At 40.6% G+C, this 17,344-nt stretch overlaps 1 protein-coding gene across 1 annotated transcript in view; it reads left to right on the forward strand.

Moving 5' to 3' along the window:
• The window catches only part of NRXN1 (neurexin 1), a 1,562,703-nt gene that overhangs the window by 887,346 nt on the left and 658,013 nt on the right, over window positions 1-17,344 (forward strand). Inside the window, exon 17 of the mRNA XM_066595516.1 lies at window positions 14,361-14,480. Within this exon, the coding sequence (XP_066451613.1) occupies window positions 14,361-14,480 (120 nt within the window). The remainder of the gene's footprint in view (window positions 1-14,360; window positions 14,481-17,344) is intronic.

The raw sequence follows: 17,344 nt of genomic DNA on the forward strand, positions 1-17,344 counted from the left end.
GCAGGTTTCACTCACACACCCATTCATGAATTCATGAATGGGTGAGTGACTGCTGCCTCTCAGCGCTGAGCCTATCAGGGGCAGGTCTGACTCACATCCATTCATGAATTCATGAATGGGTGTGAGTGAGACATGCCTCTGATTGGCTCAGCGCTGAGCCAATCAGGGGGCAGGTCTGACTCACACCCCCTTCACACCCACTGCAGGACGGCCGCGCGGAGCTCCGTCTGCCGGGACAAGGTAAGTATATACCGTATATACTGGCGTATAAGACGACTGTTGAACCCCGAAAAATCTGCTCTGAGAAGGTGAGTATATATATATTTTTTATTTTTACACATTTTAGGATGAATTGCAGGGAAGGGCTTATATATTTAAGCCCTTACCGACACTTCATCCCGGGCTCGCCCGCAGCGCATTGCTTTCAATGGAGACGGCTCTATTGCCGTCTCCATTGAATGCAATGCGCTGGACAGCTCCGGCCCGTTTCTAATGAAACGCGGCTAGGAGCAGATTTTCGGGCGATTTTCGGGCGACTTGCGCGCACCGGTCATGCGATTTGCGGATGCGTCCGTCATGCGATCCGCAAATCGCGCGAAAAAACGCCCGTCTGACTAAGGCCTTAGTGACCACCCTATAGTGTTTTTACGTCCTGCAGCTGCAGGCCGTTTATGGGGGGAGGTAGCGCCGCTATCTCCCTCCATACAGCGCGGGCGTCAGCTGTTTATTACAGCTGACAACCGCGGGCAATAGCCGTGCTCAGCCGTTCGGCCGTTCGCGGCTATTAACCCTTTAAATACCGTTGTCAATTCTGACAGCGGCATTTAAATCCCCCGAACGCTGTTTGGGGGTCCCGCACGGCCCCCCCGAGGTGAGATCGGGGGATCCGTGCAGGTGTCATGGCAGCCGGGGGCCTAATGAATGGCCCCAGGGCTGCCTTAGCAGACTGCCTATCAAGCTATCCACACAGGGTGGCTTGATAGACTACCTGTAAAAAAGCAGTATGACGTAATGCTATAGCATTACGTCATACTGCAGGAGCGATCAAAGCATCGCATGTTAAAGTCCCCCAGGGGAACTTCAAAGTAAAGTTAAAAAAAAGATCAATAAAGTTTTTTAAATTGTAAAAAAAAAAAGTTATAAATGTTTAAATCACCCCCCTTTTGCCATATCAATTACTAAAAAATCTAAATCATAAAATAAAAATATGTATTTGGTATTGCCACGTCCGTAACAGTCCGATCTATCAAAGTAGTGCATTATTTTTCCTGCACGGTGAACGTCGTCCGAAAAAAAAATAAAGAATGCCAGAAATACACTTTTTTAGTTACCCTGTCTTCCAGAAAAAATGCAATAAAAAGCGATCAAAAAGTTGTATGTATTCCAAATTGATACTATCAGAAACTACAGGACATTCCGCAAAAATTGAGCCCTTGCACGACTACGTCGACAGAAAAATAAAAAGTTATTGCACGCTCAAAATGACCGCAGAAAATAATTGAAAAAAATTAAATATCTTAAAAAAAATAGTACTACAGCAAAAAAAAAACTATATAAGTTTGGTTTTGTAGTAATCATACTGACCCATACAATAAAAATATCAGGTCGTTTTTGTTGCAGTTTGTGCGCTGTAGAAACAGGACGCACCGAAAGACGGTGGAATGTCGTTTTTTTTCCATTTCTCTCTGCTAAGAATATTTAAAAAGTTTTTCAGTACATTATATGGTACAATAAATAGTGCCATTGAAAAATACAACTCGTCCCGCAAAAAACAAGCCCTCATACAGCGACGTCGATGAATAAATAAAGGAGCTACGATTTTTTAAAAGGGAGTAGGAAAAAACAAAAATGCAAAAAAGCCTGGTCACTAAGGGGTTAAACCTATACATTTCTTAGGATGTGGCCTAGTGTATCTGATGAGCAAAGTCTTAAAAAGGATTGCCCAGTCTGATCAAAGTTTTGACAAACTGCCTAAAATGCTATAAATTATAAAAGAAGTAATACTCAATGAACCAATCCCCTTCCATGATGAAGTGGTGTGTGAACATGTGACCACTGCAGGCTTTAATGTTAATGTGTCAGCACCACTGTGGTGATTGACTTCAATTATCACATATCATGTTGACATTTCGTCAGTGGAACTAGGTGAGCAGACACTGGCAGGTACCAAGGAAGAGTTGGCAAAGGAAATACAGGGAATTGATAAGGTGAGAATGACTCCTATTGTTATTTTACAGCTTTGTAAAGCATCATTCACATCTGTACTGGAGGCTCCATTTAGAGCCTTCACTGCAGAACTAGATCTGGTATAAAATCCTGAATGAAATAGTGTAGCATGCAATACTATTTCTTCCAAGAAAATTTTGGGTAATATGTCACAAGTCATACAGTCCCCATTATAGTCAATGGGCTCTTTCCAATACCATTAGAACCCCATATATTATGGATCACATTAGTGTTGGGCAAACTGAAACAGTTGAACACTGTTTCGGGTCAAACTTTGTTAACCTTGGGCTGTTCATCTGAGCTGAACCCACCCACTAAAATGGCCTCTTTCACATGCCAGAAAGGGGAAAGAGGAAGAATCATATGACCATGGGGTAGCCCATTGTGCCTTTCAAACAGTACGTCTTCCTCTTTCTCCTTTTCTTCCTCTTCATTTTCTTCTTTCTCTGCTTCATCATATTCGTTATTTTCTTCTTTGTCATATTCTTTTTGTTCTTCTTCACCTTCCTCTATTCTTCCTTTTCTTCATTTTCGTCTTCATAAAGTTTGCCCTAAAAAGAGCTCAAAAGTACTTACATACACTCCTAGGTGACCTCAGAGTGGCTTATATGGCTCATAGACAGAGTTACACACCAGTTTTAGGGGTACTGATGATGTTCCGGTTTGATTCAAACTGATTTGGACCCAACCAAACTTTCTGCCAAAATTCGACTAAGCGGCCAAACCAAACTTTTCATAATTTCCTCATTACTACTTCCACATTTTCGGTTGTCCGGCTCTCATGACAAATCGAAACATTATAAAGAGTAAGTACTGGAGTGAAATCACCCTAAGCAGTTTCAAGAAAAAAAATGATGGAGTTGGTCAACCCCTTTAAGTGGCAAGTCATGCATACACCATCTTGTACAATTCTAGTAGTGTGTAAAAGCTTCCATAGTGCATTCTGTCAAATTTGTCAAAAATAGCACTGCATGTCCCCTTTCTATCATTGTAATAAACAACTCAACTGAATCTGATGGCCCCTTTTGTAAGTCATTGGGACTCATTGGGCGAACCATGGCATAGGTGTGAACCAAAATTACTACACTGGTTATCAGGTAGTTTGATATAACATACTTTTTTAAAAAATAGCTAATTTTGGATGGTTTATAAAACAGTTAGGCATGGGGTTATCTAAGGACTGAGTGAATTCTCAAAATGCACAAGTTCTTTAACGAAAATGTTATTCAAGATCAACAAGGGCTCAAAAATATGTGACGAATGATCAGCATTCTTACACCATTCATTACATTACCATGCGTCCTGGAAGCAGGGATGAAAGAAAGCTCTTTTAATCATATAAAAGCTCTTACTTCCTTCTGCCATTTTCTTCCTAATGGTTATAATTTAGCCGGCCTAACTTTTTTTTCTGCAAGTAATTATGCCAATGAGGCATTATTATTTAAAATGTTAGGTCTCCAAAATCATAAACACCAAACTTCACAAAGAGATCTCATAGAGGCAGATGTTCTGCATTAAACAAGCTGTTTCTTAACAGTTATTTCAGAGGAAATCTATTTTTTATGCTCTTCTGACAGTGTTGCAGCATGTTGATCGCCACTTTGAATGGCTTTTTGAAATTTTTTCTTCCCCGACTTACCAACTCTAAGCACATTCTTGAAAAATGAAACAAGAAAATCAGTTTAATTATGACTGACTAAATTTACTATTCATGCACATATATTTTTCATTGAGCAATAAGCACAAGTTTACTAAGGCCCAAGACTGTAATATGATTAATACTATATGTAAAGTTCACAACTCACATGCTTTAGGGCGCCTACCCACTGGCGTTGCCGATTTTCGTGCGTGAAAAACGCAGCGTTTTTGGCGCATTTTCCGCGCCTTTTCCGTTAATTTCCATTGACATTCATGGGTGCATTAAGAGAAAAATAAGGATACATATGCAACTGACAGTTCCTATGTGAAAAGTTGCAACGGACCGAAAAAAAAAACGCAAATGGACAAGAACACATTCTATACTAATTGCTCTTCAGAAAAAACGCAAAACGCAAAGGAAAAAAAATCGCCAGTGGGTAGGCGCCCTTATAGATGAGCTAAACTCTACAAAACCTAAAGCTCTGTTCACACCTATGTTGGTGGCTTCATAAGGTTTTTTTTTTTTTCTGAACAAACAACAAAGACCTTGGTGGCATCTGAGTCAGTGGGATCCATTGGGAATGGAAATCATGATACAGATATGAACAGAGCCTTAAAGGGGAATTCCAGGCTTTTACTATTGATGACTTATCCTCAGGAGTGGCGCTATCCTCAAGATAGGTCATTAAGAGTTGACTGGCGAAAATTGGACACCCAGGATCCACTTTGATCAGGTGATCCTTTAGCCTGCTATCAGTGCGGTGGGGCAGATGTCATCATCAGTAGTCAGGGCTGGAAATGTAATAACGGCTTCACTCCCCTTGAAATCAATGGGAGTTATGCTTCCCATTACATTTATGTCTCTGCCCACAATGAGGAGTCGAAAATGTAATAGAAGGTGTCATTCCTATTGATTTGAGATTTGTGAGAGTGAAGACGTCTATTACATTTCCGTCCCTTTCACCTATGACTATATTCGTCCATACTATATTGACAATGGGCCGGAGGATCAGTTGGACCCCGACAGATAATTATTGATGATCTATCCTGAGAATAGGTCATTTATAGTAATAGGACTGAATACCCCTTCCAGGTGGATTAACATGCCGCAGATTTGTCCGTAGTGAATCTACTGCAAAAATTCCCATTTGATTTGAATGCATGTTTGTCACAGTAAATCACAGCAAAGGATAAAACCAGCAGCAAGTCTGCAGCAAATCCACATCCAAATATGCATCAAAATCAGCATGTGAAAAAAGGCACAAAAATGTGCCATAAGTGAACCTATCTTTTTTTTTTATTATTTTGACAATAGACTACACTCAGAAGCACATAAAAATACAAAAATGTAATATAAATAATATAAAATTATATTGCATCATATCATACTACATTTATGTAAACATGGTGGTTGAGTGGTCTTGCAGTGCTGTAGTCCTTGGCTCCAATTCAACTGAAGGTCCCTTTACAGAGGATGACTGTCGGGTGCGTAAGCGCACGACAGCCATCCCACAGGCTACCACCTGATTGGTCCTCTACTTTACACGGGAGCAATATTCATGCATGTGAATAGAAGCAGAGGGGCTGGGGATCGTTCCAGTCAACCACATCAATTAACAGTAAACAGGAGTCACTCAATTATGGAGCAGCTCCTGTTTACATGGCCCGGCAGTCACTTAGTTCTTCGTTCTGCTAAAAACCAAGTGATGATTTCTCGCTCAGTGCCCTGTCGGTAGCTCTGTGTACACAAAACGATTATCAGCCGAATTTGCTGTTTCCAGTGAGAATTTGGGCAAAAATCACCCCATGTAGAGTACCCTTATGGATAACATCTGCATGGAGTTTATATGCTCTTCCTATGTTCACAAGGGTCTCCTTTAGAATTGAGCGAACATACTCTGCCAAGCTTGATGCTCGTTCGAGCATTAGCGCACTTGATGGTGCTCGTTACTCGAACGAGCATCAAGCCGTGTTCGACCCCACCCCAGTTTTTGGCTCCTCCCCGATGTGACGTGCCTGCTTTGGCCCCTCTCTACCGCAACACAGCGAGCGTCATTGGCAAATTTTTTGGCTGGCTGGCTGGCTGGCGAGAGAGAGAGAGAGAGAGAGAGAGAGAGAGAAAGAGAGAGAGAGAGAGAGAACTTAGGGGGAAAAAAAGCTCAGCATCCGGCATCCCACATACAAAAATGCTTGAGTCTCCCATTGTAGTCAATGGGGTTCATTACTCAAGTAGAGCTCTCGAATTTTACGAAAAGCTCGACTCGAATAACGCAGGCTCGAGCATATGGGTGTTCGCTCATCTCTAGTCTCCTTCTATACTCCTAAAACATACTGATAGGCAAAATGTAAATTGTGAGAATCAGTGGGGACAGTGCCCCATGTAAGTAATGACAAACTTTATGCAGCACTGCGGAATATGTTCGTACTTTATAAAAATGAGTGATAAAATTAGAGAGATGAGAGTCCGCAGAATAGGGCTATAAACCTCTTCAGTCACCACTGCCATGTTTAACGTCCACCAGTACCTCTACTATGCTGTATGAGTTTCAAAAAAGGTTTAATTTTTGGCAGTAACAGCTCGACTCTAATTCTTAGGCTTTATCTGGTATTGCAATTCAGCCTCAAGGGCTTAAATGCATTAGCAGAAGACCATTTGGCTGCTATGGGGCTCCTAAAGAGAGTAAACCCAGACCAGCTTGATCCCTTTCATGTGCTAGTGGGTGATTAGAGCCTTGCAGGATTCCCATCCCCTTTTCTCAAGATCATTGGAGGGTCTTAGTAGTCGGACTCCACCAATCAGATATTTGCACGTCTGAACTTCTTTTTGGCACAAACCCTTTATTATATGCACATATCATTCTTTGAGTGGTCAAGATTCATGGAAAAGGTGTAAAGTAGGAAATACTGTAAATACAATTCAATTTTGTTCTGGATGGCAAAACCTGAAACCACAATAAGGGGCTCAATTTGAGTTTTGCTTTTGACCTAAATCCAAAAAAACAGACTGTAATAAGATACAAGCTCTGCCCCCATACCGCCGCTTGTCTGCAGCCAGCAACGGGAGGTGGCGGGATAGGGTGGTGCTTGGCTTTGTCCCCACCCCACCACCTCCAATTGGAATTATACGAAAGGTGGGGGAGTTTAGCAGTCATGCAGCTAAACTCCCTCTGACCTCCCTTCTCTGGCCTCTATCATTAGCTCCCATAGGAGCCTATGCAGCGGCTGATGTGTTCCGGCCCAAAATATAGTTCCAGGACTATCTTTTGGGCCTGACGTAAAGACGCCCGGCGCTATATTGGCCAGCCGGGCGCTTTTACACCGCGGAAATACGGCCATGTGATCTGATGCCTTGGGATCCAATGCATCAGATCACAGCGTATATCGGCCGCCCGTGAAAACAGCAGACCGATATACGCTTGTGTGAAAGAGCCCTCAAGGATAGTTTTAGTACTGTATATAGAATAAGTTAGATACTGCAGTCTAGAAAACATGGGAGGCAAACCATGTAAATAAATGATAAATGACTGCAGTTCCTTTAACATAAGCCAGTTATCTTCAGCTTTTAGTATTTTCTGAAAATATTGTACCTTACCGTGAGAGAAATTTACATGAACTTTATCCGTTAATACCTGTTGGAAAAGAAAAGCTGCAGTATGCCAGGTTACTTTTCCTTCTCTGTTGGCAGCAAAATAAATGTTTTTGGATCAGCTAATTTAGCTACATTATGTGCTATGTTAGTTTAAAGGATGTAATGTGCCTTTTTGTGCAGGGAAAACACATTCACCCACACATTAACACTTCCTACTCAGCAATCTATTAAAAGACTCTCTAAATCAAATGGAGAACACATTTCCGAAAGCTATGTGACTGTAGACATAGGTTTCCATTTTACATGTGCTCTATCTTTTGATTGTTGATACTAGGGAACATGGAAAACTATTTACTACGGTAAAGCCTTAGTCCTGATTCCATTTCACTTAAAGGGGTTGTGCCAAGTTTAAAACATATTCCCTATCTACAGTATCAGAAAGAAGTGTCTGATTGGTGGCGTGGTTTAAACCACTCCGGTCCCCACCAATCACTAGAACGAGGCTCTTATGTTTCCCCTATAGAATAGTTCTATGGGACTGATGGAAATAGCAAAATATAGTGTATAACAATCCCCAACAGTCTCAAACAGATGAATGGAGCAGCACTGCAAATGATTGACCATCGGGCTATTTATTTGGTCATACACAGGAGCCTGTTCTCATGATTGATGGGGGTCTTGGAAATCAAAGCCCCACTTATCATTGGATAAGGAATAAGTTTTAAACTTGACTCAACCCCTTTAAGGGGCTGTAGACATGAAAAAATTATAAGCAATTAATTGAAAACACAATACAAATAGTCAGCGGTGAAGTCCCATAGTCACCGTTATTAATAGAAAATGTACAATTAAATAGGGTACATATTCGTATGAGCACAACTGTATGGTTACAGTCAGGTTTCTACAGATGCTACTTACAATTGTGGTTCTAACTCCATTTTTTTTAACCTGGGCCTAAAATATGTAGTCACAAAAGAAAGAGGATATATAAGATGCAGACAAGGTTATCTATCATTATGGTTAGTGTTGAACAAACTGAACCAGTAGAATCCTGTTTCGGGAAGAACTATGCTAAATGTTTGGTTCAAACAGGGTTTGCTCAATACTAGTCCTGAATACTGGTGTAGAACACTGTCCAGAGGCCATAAAGGGACCTTAGACAGTGTTACACGCCAGTTAACGAGGTTTTGGTGAATTTTTGGTTTGGTTTGAACTGATCGAACCAAACCATCACTAATTTTGGGATTATTTAATATTATGTTGATTAATTTTCCAATATATTCTTTATATAGGTCAAACTCCTTTCTTTTGTTGAATGGGGTTTCTGATACACAACTATTAATTACCTTTTTTTCCAGTTTCTAGTTCACAACTATTGATGTCCTATTTTCAGGATTGGTCAACAGGATAGGATATAGGTGGGAGTCATCTGCCTGGGACCCCACTGATCACTCATTTAAAGGAGCAGAGGGCTGACCAGAAGGCTTAAAATTCTGTCCAAAGTACAGTAGCCCAGTATGGTAGTGGAGTGCTCTGTCGGGAGAGACTTTTATAACATATCGAGTCATTGCAGAATGCATGGCATTTTGACCCAGAGGTGTAACTTAAAGTTTCTGGGCTCTAATGCAAAATCTTCCATAGGGCCCCCAACTATAATGCCTTATTCATAAAACCTGGCTCCCTATATGGAGAAGAAAGGCCTTATAGGTCCCCTAAGGCTGTTGGTCCTGGGTGCAACCACATCTTCTGCATCCCCTATAGTTAAGCCCTTGTTTTGAGCCTTTAGGTTGGCTCACAGTTCCTTCAAAATCAGCTGCCGAGGAATCCCAAAAATCTGTGTCCCACAGATAGTTGCGGATGGGAAAACTCATTCAAGGAGATCTGTACTTCTTTTCAGAAGGTCATTGAGTTAAAATAAAAAGTATATCTTCCTGCAGCCACCAGAAGGGGAAGTTTTGGATCTTGATAAAGACAGGTTTGTTGTTGAGAGCCATAGGAGCTGAGAAAAAGCAAATTCTATTGTCCATGTCAATGGCTATTACAAAAAAAAACAAAAAACAACAAAAAAATACAATTTTACAACCATTATTAAATGAATCACCCAACATTTTCAGCTTACATAGATTACACAAGACTATTAAAAGAATACCAACGTTCAACACGCCGCTCATGTACTTCTTATCTGATACTCTTGTTTATGTTATTGTGCTTCAACTGGAGATTAATATTTATCCTCTGGCAAACATTCCTAATCCCTATTCCCTCATCTGGACACTGCTGGGGATACTAGACACCCCTGATTAAACACAACAACGCCGTCTAACATTTCACACAGTAATGGGGAAACGTACAATGTCTATTTAATAGAAACCTTCCCAACCATTTCGGTCCCCGATGTCTTTTAAAATTCTTTTTTTATTTCTCGACTTCTGAAATGAAAATAAAATGACAAGCGTGCCTTGTGGATTCTTCATTAACACAGGAGTAAAGATGTGTTTCTTCCATAATTGATTGAAAAGGTCATTCGTGACCTTAATATAGGTTATGGTCTTAATTGAACCAGTCACTGTAAGTGGAAATTGGAGTGGGGGTAATCTGCATTAAGAAGCGCAGAATACACCCTATCTAAACATGACAAATGGCTAGTCAGGGTGCAACCATGCATTCAGTTTGCTAATGCATTCATTTCCAATCAAGGAAAAAAAAACTTTTAATTTTCCTTCATTACATATCATCAGCTCAATTAACCTTTCTATTTGCAGTAAAATGCTCGCAAATTGCCATTTTCTCACTTTGTCTTGGTTCGGAATTCTTCAGTGTTACGTGTCGTTTGTTTCTATTATGTGCCATTGCTTTATTTAAAAGGCTTGCATGAGACTTCGGACTATTTATTTGCTTATTTTCTTCACTTTAGTTAATGTATGCTTGCTTCCATTTTATTATTGCTTACTAACATTTTATATTTTGCTTTTTTTTTTTGCTATTATTTTGCCTTCAAAAGTTGCATTGATGAAAGCTGACTTGCAAGGTAGACTGCACTGTGTTTAATCCAAGACTGAAAACCCAATGCACACGATGAATCCTTCAAATATCCTTACTTTTGTGCATTAGAGTGTTTCCTCTTCTAGAAACTCTTCCCTTTCTTTCTTTACGATACATCCAAATATGATCCTTCCTAATTTGCATATATTTGCATAAGTGCTTTCAGTCTTGACACTATGTGTATAGTGACTGCTTTATTGCTTTGATTTTCCCTCTTTCTAATTTCTGTATTTTACAATGATCCAGTTATGAGGTAGCCTAGAACTGTGTGTCCCTTTTATGTCACCATTGGGCATGCCGACATAGTACTACACAAGACAACCAAACAACACATGGGATCGGAAAAACGTGCAAATCAATACTTGCCAACATCTAATTAAAGCTTTATTCTATTCATTATGGGATTATAATTTATGCAAGTGCATATACATTTCTTTAACACAGCTTAAGCAAAGATCATACTCATTTGACTAAGGATGGTTTCCGACAAGCATGTTTTGGGCCAATCTTTTGCATCCATAGTATGGAAAAATGTCCTGGCATGACTGGTGGTCTACTGACTTGAACTCACAGCATATTTGAGATCTTTGATGTTCTGTGATCTATCAGTAGACCCATGGTTGGAACAGGGCACTCAACCATATCACAGGTGCAAAGATGAGCCTGTAATACGCTTGTTGGAAGCTGGTCTAAATGTCATAAGGATAACAATGGTTCAGAGAAGAAACTGAAAAGTCAGTCTATGCCCAATTAAAGCCACCCATACACATGAGATATCTGTCAGATGAGTATTTAGCCAATTTCTGCCGACTCCACCATAAACATTTCTGGGTCGGTCAAGAAAGCAATACATTAGGGGAGGGGGAATTAAGCAGAGCTAACATCTGTGTCAAAGGCTTCATTCAGAGCAGATCCAGTATAAAATCCAGGATCAAATAGTGCAGCATGCTGAACTATTTTATCTGGAAAAATGGTGGTCAGAATGCCGAAAGCCAGATAGACCCTATTATAGTCAATAGGATCTGTTCACTGCTGGCATGTGCCAGATCCAGTAGTTCATTGTTCAGCTTAAATGATGGAGGTGAATGGTGGAATTAAACTGGATCCACAGGCACAGGTGTAAATGTTCCCTAAATCTCTACCAGACAGAACACCATATTTCCTGTGGGAATGAAGGATTTGCCTAGTAAAAAATCTAACAGGACCAGTCCTTCCTTCACTTAACATCTGCCATTGGGAACAGTAAAAAGGCTTCCAAACATTAATAGCTTTGGCCAACTTTTCTCTCATTCGTATGACCACTTACAGAGGTCCTGCCACCACTGCTGACATGTCTGTCTTAGTATATACTTGGATTCAGGGGTGTAATTAAAGGCTCAGGGCCTTGGTTACAAAGGTTCAGCTTGGGGCCCCCTTTCTTGTACCCATACTTAAATTGTGCTGCACAGAGGCGTAATGCAAAGCTTCTGTGCCCCAAAGCAAAATCTGTAACAGGGCCCCCAACTATAATGGTTCATACTCCTGGGCTCCCTGTGTGGAAGGAGAGAGCTTATGAGCTCCCTAAGGCTCCTGGGCCCGGGTGCAACCGCACCTTCTGCACCCCCTATAATTATGCCCATGCTTTGATTCACCATGAAATAACAATTCTGGAACATCTTTCTAAGAACTCTGTATACTGTACTCTGTACTGTTCCAGTGTTATTCCTCCTAAACATTTATTAATAAATGCAAAACTGCATGAAACCATTCCCCTTATTAAAGGGGCATTTGCCTACACTGATGTACAATGTTTTCATTGGGATGTGCTCCCTAAGTCTTTTAACCAAGCATCAATTCGTTTTTAACTTTTTAATAGAGATGAGCGAACGTGTTCGGCTCCGCCCCTTTTCGCCCGAACACCGAACTTTGCGAGCAATTCCGTGCTCGGGCGAAAAAAGTTCGGGGGTCGCCATGGCAGCGCGGGGGGGTGCGGCGGGGAGTGGGGGGGAGAGCGAGAGAGAGAGGGCTCCCCCCTGTTCCCCGCTGCTGCCGCCCGCGCCGCCGTGCCTCTCCCCGCCCCCCGGCGCCCCCCGAATCTTTACGCGCGGACACTGAAGTCCTCGGTAAAGCCGGTGTCCGGGTGCGTAAGTGTTCGTTAAGAACACGTTCGCTCATCTCTACTTTTTAACTAAAGCTGAAGTAAATTCTGTATATGATGTGTCCCTACACAGTCATACGCAGGCAGCTGTGATTGGACAATGTCAGACTGTGTAGCGCCCCTCAACTGGTAGTATGCAGTTGTCAATATTAACATAAATTTCTAGGTGGAACTACAGGGAAATGGTGCAATGCATTATTAAAAAAGATATTCCAAAAGTATTATTTTTAAGATGAATTCTGTGCAGAAGGAAGATGTGGGCAAGACTTGCTACACACCAGTTTGGCTTAGGGCTATCTGTGAAGGCAGCACCTGGGGAATCGCAGTTTTCACCCTTCACCCCTTCAGGTAGATACGGTCTTTGCTGTGGGGTCCCCAAGCTGTTATGCATACATATATTCCTGGAGCTGTTGTGAGTGACACTGCACAGGGTCGAGCAGCAGTACATGATGGTCTGTACAGGAGCATAGTGGCTTGACAGCTGAAAGTCAGGGATGGCGGCACATATGCAGGAACGAGGTCCAGGCAGAGGGGCTGGGAAGGCTGTGAGCAATAGCGTATATACATAAACAGAGCTCAGGTCAGGAAAGAGCCATGGTCAAGGAACACAGAGATCAGAATAGTTGAGAGTCAGAGCAGGAGTCAAAAAAACAGAATACATGAACTGAGGCTTTGTAACAATATCTCTGGTTGACTGATTGCTTAGGCATACTCCAAGGGAGAAGGATGCCTAAAAATAACAGAAGGCAGCAGGGGACTACTAGAGGAATGAATTAGGAGACATGTTCTTCCTCTTTAAGACAGTGATTGAGAGTTCACATGTGCCTTATGGGCAGCAGTCAGAGAGCGAGCACAATGCAGATAGGACAGAGCCTGATGTGTGAAAAGAGTGGGATGGCATCAACAATATGTAGCTTCAGTGGCAGATGAGCAGTGGTGGTAGCACACGATGACAAATACATGTATTTACTAAAGCAGAGATGTCAGGGGAGATGACAAGTTCTCTTTAATGGATCCTAGTGTATGGAGATCTCTAAGATCCATCTTCCTCTGGTTCAAAATACGAGTGTAGCAGCTGTCAGCACGACAGCTGGCATGCTTTATAAGTAGTGTTGCACACTATGGCACTCTATTCACATAGTGTGCTAATTCCCATTCGCTCTGGATGAACAACATGGAAGTGAAATAGAGTCAACTCTTTACACTATTGCTGTAACATGCCATGGAGGTTATGTTGGCTGCTGTAAGGTCTGTATGCTGCCTGTAGTGTCCTGGTCCATTTAAGGACCAGTGAAAGTTATATATGGGCCTTTTAGCAAAAAAGAACAAAAAGCAAGTTGGCCTCCTGTCTATATCACCATTGATAGCTTGACAAGTCTAGAACATTTTTAACCTCGATTACCATAGACCTCCAATCATAATGGCCTCTAGCATTTTCCAAGGTTTCCCTTTTTATTGTATCATCATTGCAGATTGTTGCCAGTTTGTAGATGAACACTCTTCATCAGGCAGTGCAAAACTGAATTATTACACAAAGCCATTACACTAATTTCTCAAGTTCTAGTCATCCAAAGTTCACATCTTAGAAGTAATAGCGATGGAAGCGGCCACTTTTTTTGTTTCTCTATACAAACAATCAGAGATGTTGGCAACTACTGTACGTGAACATGTGTTTAAAAGTTTTTGTGATACTCAAAGGGCAAGCCCAATTTTTTATTTCATTTACAGGTCCAAGCACAACATGCCAAGAGGACTCCTGTGCAAACCAGGGCGTCTGCTTGCAGCAATGGGATGGATTTAACTGTGACTGCAGCATGACCTCATTTAGCGGAACTTTGTGCAATGACCGTGAGTATTATGGTGGTTGATTATCTTGAGAGCATCAGAGCTTTAGGCAACGTCTGAAGCTACTGTCTAGGTCTGTGAGTTATAGTTATATAATATTGTGTAGTAGATGAATAGCCAGTCTACGCTGGCTATTATATATCCATAGCAGCAGTAGAAACTTGAATTGTATGAATAAATATAGAGTTATGAATAAAGATGCAAAAATTAAGATTCTTTGCATATCCTAATAATTCAAGGCTTTATAGCTTCATACGGCTATTGTGCTACCTAAGTAGTATATCTCCTATTTACTTTCCCTTTTCTTTAAACATTTAGCATTTTAATTTAATGGTCTTTGAGTATTACACCAAGAAATAATTGGCAAAACTTGCTCATAGGTTTAGCGAGTATATAGATGACTTATTAAGAATATATTCAAATGCAATGATATCTCACTTGTCTGCGCTGTAAAATGTTTTTTTTACTTTTCAAATTTTAACTTAATTTTAAAACCATATTTCCAGAACCATTTTCCATTTCCTCAGGGGCACATTAAAATTTGAAAGAGAAGGTGGTGAAGGAAAATATTCACTTTATAGAGACGTGACCTGACTTTTTTTCGAGATATTTTATGCCACGTTCTTTAAATTAAAATGGTCTGGGACTATGGAATTTAAAATCGGAGTCATTTTTTCCAATGCCAAAAATGATACAATGTGTTTTATGCAATCTATACTTGCTGCATCCATTTATATGCTGTTTGAACAAGCTTTTGTTATTGCTGTATGAGGACCTATTATGTGTGATCGAAAAAGGAAAACTCCAAAGGTAAGAACGGATTCTTTTTTTTTTACATTTCAAGTAGATTAAATCTGAAGGATGGCCAATTGTATAGCACTATATGGAGTTTAGGAATGAATGCATGCTATGTACTTTAGCGCGGATGTACAGTAGTCAAGTGAAAAGCCTTGTTTGATATTGTTACGTAGTTTAAACATTAAAGATAAAGGGTTAAATGACTGAAGAAGATTCGAATATGTTACTATTCAGTGGTTCCACATAGGTAGTAAATGTAAAAGTGAGTCTCCTGTTTTTAACCTTCAAGTAAATGTTCGCCTTTGTCACAATTTTTGGTTTATTCTGTTTTTGGAAGGGGTTCTCTGGAACTGACACAACTTACAGTAGTTAGCACACCAGTCCTCAAAATTTGCCATGTGCTGTCTATTGTAATTTGGTCCCTAGCATATTGTGTACACTCATGTTATGATATGTACTATTTTTTACTATATCAATATTTGTCAGTCTTCGAGAATCCATTAAACATCCCAACTGTTGTGAATACTGAAAAAGTAAGTGTTAAAGCAATCTTTCAGTCCAAAATTAAAATCTGGCTTTGTGCAAATGAATAGTCAACTTTGCTGATGTCTTCCCTAATGTCTCCATTCCTCCACTCTGGTCCCCGTTCCACTCTTTACTGCCCCGACCATCCAGGCCAGCCTGCTGGCCACCAGTGGTCAACACTCTTGAGGAGTTTTTTTGCATAGATTTGTATATGTGTAATCAAGCTGTCTGGTGAAGAGGTCTGCATTCCTCATACACTTGCTGGACTTGAATAAAAGTGATTTTTATTAAACAGCACCTACACCATCAAATTTAATTTAATCAAAGTCACCATTTATTGACAGGTCATGCCTAAGCCTTCGCTCTTTTAGACCTCTTTCACTTTCTACAGCATGGCTGCCATTAGCTGACATTGGCTCAGACTTACCCATGCAAACCGCTGTCTAAGGCATTTCCCTTTCACAGTCTTTGTTGCCAGCTCAGCAAGAGACCCTATTTAAAAACCTGCAGGGAAAGACACATATGGGATTGGTCACCCAATGACAATAAACAAAGAGGATAACTGTGAGAGAGGTGGCCAGGTTGTGGAGAGTAGAACTGAGGACCAGAGTGGAGAAATGGAGGCAACATGGACACCTAGGAGGGTGAAAAGTAATGTGACTATGCTTTTGTAATGTGTAGTCAAATTTCAGTATTGGACTGTAAGCTCACTTTAAACAGGTTGTCCTACAAAAAGAAGTTATCTCTTGGGACCCACACCGATCATAAGACCTGGGGTTTGAAATGAATCGAGTGGTGGTCATAGATGCACTTTATTGCTCCATCCAGTTTGATGGGGCTGCCCAAGATAGCCGAATACAAGCACTTGGTTATCTCTGGCTGTCCAACTGAAGTGAATGCAGAAACAGTGTGCAAGTGTGAATGACACTCCATTTTGGGGGGATACTTTGGATCTGCCCTGTTCTCATAAATGGTGGGATCCCAGTGGGTGGACCTCCACCAATGAGATTTTTAACGTGAATTAATAAAAAATGATTTTTTATTCAAGAAGTCCAAGTACTGTTGGATTTTTCTACATTTGATCAATATTTGAAATTCTTGCTCACTGATCAGAAAGCTATTCTATTTTGTGTATTTGGATAACTTCTTTTGGTGGGACAACTCCTTAAAATTTTCTTTGAAACATTTGAGGAAGATTGAAGATATAATACAGTCTATCCTTGACTTTGATATTTACTATTTGAATCATCTGTTGATGTCATAGTATTCCGGGAACATCTTAATAATGTTATGAGGTATTTAGTGTCTTCATTCTGGGTAACATGTCTTGAGTTCGGCTGATTAATAGCGTCAGGCAGTGACCTGCTGACCAATCCCAATAAAAATGGAATATGTGACAATCTTTAAATGTTACATTAGATGTACCAAAACAGATTATATCAAAGTATATATGAGAACATTTATACATGGGTCACAGTAATGGTTAGTGCAGGATGTGTAGAACATGCACTTAATGTGGACTTTGATGCAGAATTGCCAGAAGA

This window comes from Eleutherodactylus coqui, chromosome 3 (assembly GCF_035609145.1).
Source record: "Eleutherodactylus coqui strain aEleCoq1 chromosome 3, aEleCoq1.hap1, whole genome shotgun sequence".
Taxonomy (NCBI): Eukaryota; Metazoa; Chordata; class Amphibia; order Anura; family Eleutherodactylidae; genus Eleutherodactylus; species Eleutherodactylus coqui.